The 6,687-nt window shown below is 36.7% G+C and overlaps 1 protein-coding gene across 1 annotated transcript in view; it reads left to right on the top strand.

The window, feature by feature from the left end:
* Positions 1-5,142: 5,142 nt before the first annotated feature.
* LOC107733236 (ubiquitin carboxyl-terminal hydrolase 43-like) overlaps positions 5,143-6,687 on the top strand; it is a gene marked incomplete at its 3' end in the record, with an annotated part of 13,039 nt that continues 11,494 nt past the window's right edge. Inside the window, exons 1-2 of the mRNA XM_016544798.1 lie at positions 5,143-5,165; positions 5,774-5,866. Of these exons, the coding sequence (XP_016400284.1) occupies positions 5,143-5,165; positions 5,774-5,866 (116 nt within the window). The remainder of the gene's footprint in view (positions 5,166-5,773; positions 5,867-6,687) is intronic.

Below are 6,687 nucleotides of genomic sequence, written 5' to 3'. Positions count from 1 at the left end.
TTTTTTTTTTTTTCCATGGAGCACAAAATATAACCTTCACATTGATCTTCTTCACACAAAAACAGACCACAGGTTGTCAATTTAGCTCCAAAAAAGTAGTGCAAGTCTTCTGAAGCCAGGAGCTACTTCTGTGTGTTTATCTTTACTTCTGCTGCAGCTCTCCAAATATGCTGCCATGGGTAACTTGCACAGAAAAACTTACACTGAAGCTTGCCGCATCTTATTTCTAGACAAAACAGCATCGCTTCTCATGTGTGTAGTATTTATGCATAATACACTATTTTAGAATTTTGGACATGAATGTGTTCTAGTGATAAGAGTTCAAGATTATAATGAATTAAAGCTGCAGTTCGTAACTTTTTTTGGTTAAAAATGATCCGAAATCAATATTTGAGCAAGTACATAACCAGCCAGTGTTCAAAACTATCACCTTACTTTAGCCCTATTCACAACGGTTAGTTTAATAATAATGTTTTCTAATTTGAGTGGTACAGGTAGGTTTTCGCAGGAAATTCGAGCATGGCACTGCGTCATTACGTCACGTCTGTAAACATAAAGAAGTTGTCCTGGCTACTAGGCTATCGCATGTGAGGATCCTGCAGGTGGCCGATCGTTTATAGCCTTTTCTCACAGCAGCCAGAATAATTAAATGTATCATTTTGATGGCGGATTGTAATCCAGAAAGGATTATGTGTTTATGTGAATGAAATTGAATTATATTCCAGTTATAAATGTGCTTCTGATTACAGATAGCCTGGGACTACAAAGATTTGAATTTTAAAGAAAACCAGTTCGAAGGGAGCATAATTTGCTTTTTGGGTTAAAATAATTTCTTAATATGAAATTCGAAGAGTATGACAATTAGATTAGACTGTGCAGAAATTGAAATCTACACGCTAATACACACTATACTCATAGTCGCCAATGCTGATGTTGTTAACATTAATCATTTGAGAATAAAGTATAACAATAATAATAATTTGAACGGTTTGATGTGATATGAGCTAACCAATCTTTAGATTTAATCACCATTGGTAGCGAGATTTATGGTAATGCTTTTTTCCTCAGTTGGTCAGAACAAACGTGGCTTGTTACTTGCTTATTCAGATGGCAATATACGGTGAAAATTCTTATTTGGGTCATATTCCAAGACGTAGGCTAGAATCTGTGATTCCGAAGTACAGTAAATATCCACACCGGTGCGGTGACTGACTGCCACACATACTCTTCAGAACATTAGATTCATCCGCGCTGGAGCCGTGCCGACTCACAACCCACGCAAGCTAGATAATTCCGCACTCAGCTGCAATTCCAGGTTTTCAAACATAGATGGCGACAAAGAGGCAAAGCTTACGGACTGCAGCTTTAAATTGTGGCCTGTTCCTCACACAGAGCTATCATAGAACTTCAGAAGCCTTGGAATATAGTGCAAGAGTTAAATGGCATACTTGTCTGTGGTGCTTTTATTGTGCCATTTATTAATTGATTAATTTATTTTTATTATTTTATTTGTATTTATTTTTTGGAGTTTGACAGCTGTTTGAAGTCATTGTATGGAAAAGATCTTTGTCAAAATTATTGAAAAATTATTTTTTGTGTTCCATGTAAAAAATAAAAACCACATACAGGTTTGGAATGACACGAGGGTGACATCATGTTCTAATTGACCATGAATTTCGGCTTCATTCTTGGATCAAAGAGAGTTCAGTACCATCAGGGGTCATTAGCAGGTCTGTGCTGAATGTACACCCACAGAAAGGCTCAGAACGGTTGTTGTGTAAATTCCACACATGCTCTGCCCCTTGTATTTGTTTATTACTTCACCTAAAATGATAATGGTTTCAGCTACTGATAAAGCAAAATGTAAGTCTATAGATTTAGACTGTAACATTAGAAAGGAAGAAAAACTTTGACCTATTTGTCATTTTAAAGAGATGATAAAACATTTGCTCCAAAGTAGCTCAGCTCAACTTTTCTGTGCCATTTGCTGCACTTACAAAGAGTACAAATACAGGACCTGAGAAGGATCTGAAAAAGAGAAAGGATTGTACGCATTATTTATGTATCATCTAATTGATGTTAACAGTCAGGGTTTACAATGTACAAAGGGTTAAAAGGAGAAATAAAAGAACCTCATTGCATTTAGATCAAAGCTCTGTCATAGAGCAAAGAGGTTTGATTGTTTTGTCTTTCATGAGAATAACATTCACTGACGTAAAATTACAATTACAACATTACAACTTGACTAATGACTTTGAGGAAAGGGTAACTCAGGGATATGGTGGATTCACTCCACCTTAGCCCAACAAACCAATCATGCTCTTCTGACATCTTCACCAGACTATATATAATAGATACCACAGCTTAACAACATAAGCATGGCATGGGAAAAGAGGCGCCTTATCGTAGGGTGCAAATAGGGCCTGAAAAAAGTTTTTTCCTTCCTCTCTCTCTGGGCAATTTTATTTTCTAAGCAGTTTGCAATTTTGAAACCATCTTTAAACCTCTGATGTGCATAATTTTGATATAATACAAGTATTGGTTTATAGTTATTAATAAATTTGTATTTCTCATAAAGTAAAGATAAAAAGAGTTGAATGTTTAAGCTTTATAAATGAAATCAACACAACAAAAGTTTAGAAAATGATATTTGCTTTTATTCCTGCCTTGCTATAGAAAGGGTCCAAATTATGTTAGAATGTTGAGGAATGTTATATATTTTTTGTAATGCTGTTAAATCATGTTGAAACAAGGTTGTTTTTGTTTTTACATTTTGGTAATTCTCACATTGTTATCTGTCTAGTTTTGGTTCTTTGAGTTCTCTTTCATGAACTGTTTAGTTCCAGTGTCCTTGGTTTCTGATTAGTCCCACCTGTTCATTTTTCCCCTCTTTCTTTGTCCTGTGTATTTATACCCCCTGTTTGGTTCAATTCTTAGTCTGTTCTACTTGTTAGGTTGGTTAGTGTTGCTCCTGCATTTCTCTTGTTTCTAGTTCCAGACTGTATTATTTTTGTTTAATAAATATATGCTGCTTGCCAATAGATCCTCACCTCAACTCTCACCTACTCCTCCAAGCAACAGAGACGATTTAAACTGTAAATGACTTATGTTACATAAGTTTATCAAATAGTTCTAAAATTCCAAAAACATAGGATTTGTGCCTTTTTATTCTTTTTGTGAAAAGTGGTACTTTTTGGAGTTGATGCTGCCATGGCTCTATATCATCATATATCAGAGTTAGGGGGTGTGCCTGAAGCGTGAATCCGTATTCAGAAAGGCACGGAAAACAAATAACGTTTGCTAACGGTTGCCTGTTACAGTACAGTACTTAAAATTTTAATTACCACATAGACAGAGTTAGGAGAGATGACTGAGGACGATGGAGAATGATTTGCAGATTCTGAGCACCACTGACAAACATCTAATCTTGTAAAATGTGTGGTAAGTACTGCCGCTCCATAGTATAAACAGAGTAAGTTACATGCGATCGCGAATCTCGAAAGTGAAAGTGAAACTAAAAAGTGATCGTGCATTCAAAAGCAGTTTCAATGCCAGGCATAATAGCAGCTCCCTGATGCCCGCAATATACAGTATAATTACCCAATGATAAAACTGTGAGAGAAAGTATTGAAATACATATTTTCCTCCCATCTCGTATTTATTCCCTTTAGGGGTTCCGTAGTACACGTCATTTTCTTTCCGAACACAGTATTGGGATGCGGTGGATTGCAGGGGGAGAGTGGAATCGGCGATGGACGATGGATCGGCCCAACCCTAATCTGCACTTCATTATTTATATACACTCACACTCCCCATACACTCTTTCACACTAACAAGTGCGCAATTTATTTGTATGTGGTGCAAAACTCATCTGTTGAGTGTCTGTGGTGCAAGGTGTGCACTGCTACTGCTAGGGGTCTCCACTGGTTGATATGACAGCTCTGCCGAGTTCACAAGAGACAACTGGATCCCAACATGATGCAATCTCAGCCACATTCTACGTCTGCTGTTCCCTCACTTTCTTTTTCATTTATTCCACTTACAGATGTCTCTTCTATCTGTATTTCTCACTCCCATCATCCTCTCTGCTTCCTCGTTCATTTTTCATCGCTCTGTCTGTACTCGCTTTTTTGTTCTCGATGAGATATTGAAATCCATGCATTCCAGAGCTTCCTGTCTCTGTGAATATGAGAGCCTGTGCACATCTCTCCTGGTTTGCGAGCTGTCGTCTGTTCTGCAGGTGAACACGCTGCACCTGCAGAACCCAAATGCATTTCCAGTGTTCAGCTGTTGAGTCATGAAGGGAAGCTCTATATCGGGCTCAGAGGCAGACGTGCTCACACACTTCCCACTGTGGACATCATGCCAAACAACTGTGCTTTCCAAAAACAGAAATATTTTTTTTCAGGCAAAAATCTGTATTTTTGTGTTGTTTTCCAGTATCACAAGATAAATATAATTGATTGTAAGATAGTAAGACAGATATTCGGCATAGTTGGCTAAATTAAGCATAAGTTTAGTTATTTGATGTACAATATCAAATAAAATGCTAGAAGGGTCACACTAGACACAAAAATTTCTTCGGGCATTGCAACGGTTATATATCACACTTGGCAGCATCTTTTTAAAAACAAATTCAACATATAACAAATAATAATACAAAATAATAATAATATACAGTCTACTCTACAAATTCACAAGTTCACCAAACTTGAACTTTAAAATGCAGTGAAATGTGAATAGCAAGTGTAGTGTGAGCTTTTCTTAAAAAGAAAACACGTTTTTGTAGATGTGATAATAAAAAGAATTAAAATAAATAATGTACTCATGAAAAGAAGTCCTAATATCTTCTTAATACATATTTGTTGAATTTATTTTTTATTTTTTTGCTTTAATTCAAGACGAGAAGAAAAGCAAAATTATCAGGGATTTTAAGAAAAATATAAAATATTGTAGTTTTAGGATTAAGATGATGTGGCATATAAAATACAGGACGATATGCCATAGGGAAGCCTTTTTTAATGTATTAAATATATATGATGTAGCTGCATTAACAACATATTGAAAATACATGGTCAAGCCAGTTGGCCTAAACCTTCACATAATGACAAAAAGCAGTTGAATTTAAGTTGAATTGTAAGAATGAGAATCAGACTCTCCTTGATGTGAGCATATGAACATTTAAAATCTTACTAAAGACATAAACTATATGACCAAATGTACATGAACACCCATCTGTAAATGAATGGTTTTTGAAAATTTAAGCTACATAAAGCTGCATATAAAATTAAGCATACAGTCATGCAGTCTCCTTAGACAAACATTTTAATACCCTTTCTGTTTCAGCACGACATGTCTCACAATGTGAGATTCATAAAAAAATAATTCCCTGAATCTGGTGTGGAAGAACTTGACTGACCTGCACAAATCCCAGAAACCCACTAAACACTTTCAAGATGAATTGGCATGCCAAATGAGAGTCAAACCACATGACCCAACATGAGTACATGACCTCACTTTAGCTCTTGTGTCTCAATGGCAGCAGATGCCCACAACCTTTCCAGAAGATTCAAGGTTGTTTTAGTAGCAATGGGAGGACCAACTCCTTATTAATGCCCATTAATGACTGTAAAACTGTAATATTTTTACTTGCAACTTTTGGCTATGGAGTGTATAAACATTTTACAAAAGAAAAAAATTGTTGACACAGAATGCAGTTCATTGGAAGATTCCAGATAGAATTAAATGTCTCATGGTCATTTCTGTGTTTCAGGTCATCATTGACGTGCCCTCATTGCCTTAAACAGAGCAACACCTTTGACCCTTTCCTGTGTATTTCACTTCCAATCCCACTGCGACAGACTAGGTATGTTACTGTGTCTTCTGTCTCTATTTCTTTGGAATCTATTAGGACTGTTTGTCTTTATATGTATTTTTATGTGTGTTTCATTATATGCTTGTCTGTGTACCTTTGCTATTGTGTGTTTAAGTTTGTTTGTGTCCTTAGCCACCCAGAAATACTGCATGTGATGAATGATCAAGTGCACAGCTCTTAACAGGACATTGTCACAATTTTCTTAAATCTCAAAAACTGCCAGTCAGCAAAATCTCTCCAGTGAGACTTGTCAACCTGTCAGAAAGACCGATAATAGAATGAGAGAAATATATAGAGAGAACTATGGCTCATCATGAATGCTTGTACCAGTAATACTGTCTGAAACACTCAGATTTCCCAGCATGCTCATCTCTGAATCACTAACCTCCAGTTTTCACATTAATTTTATTGAAAGTGGAATATTTAGGAGCACTGAAAGCTTAGGGGGCCAAATTTGAAGGTCATCAGTAAATGTCAGTGAGTGCTAGTTTTAGTGCTAAAACCTACCATACTTATTATGGTACCCCTACCCCAAAAGGGTCTCGCCCCTATTTTGATAGCTCCGCCCCACACATACGTACGCAACGATTAGTTCTGTGAAACAAAGCAAAACCAATGTTACACCGTGTCTACACCGGATGCGAGCGGCGCGACAAAATACTATAGAACTCATTATAATCAGTGATGCTATCTACACCACAGATATATATACATATCTATGGTCTACTCTGGATGCGGTGCGGCGCGACACGACACGACACGACAAATCCCCGACAGAAAACTGCTGCTGCGTTCTATTCATGACGTATTGA

The sequence above is a fragment of the Sinocyclocheilus rhinocerous genome, unplaced genomic scaffold (assembly GCF_001515625.1).
Source record: "Sinocyclocheilus rhinocerous isolate Xijiao unplaced genomic scaffold, SAMN03320098_v1.1 scaffold3082, whole genome shotgun sequence".
NCBI classification, from domain to species: Eukaryota; Metazoa; Chordata; class Actinopteri; order Cypriniformes; family Cyprinidae; genus Sinocyclocheilus; species Sinocyclocheilus rhinocerous.
This window is presented reverse-complemented; position numbering and strand designations above follow the sequence as displayed.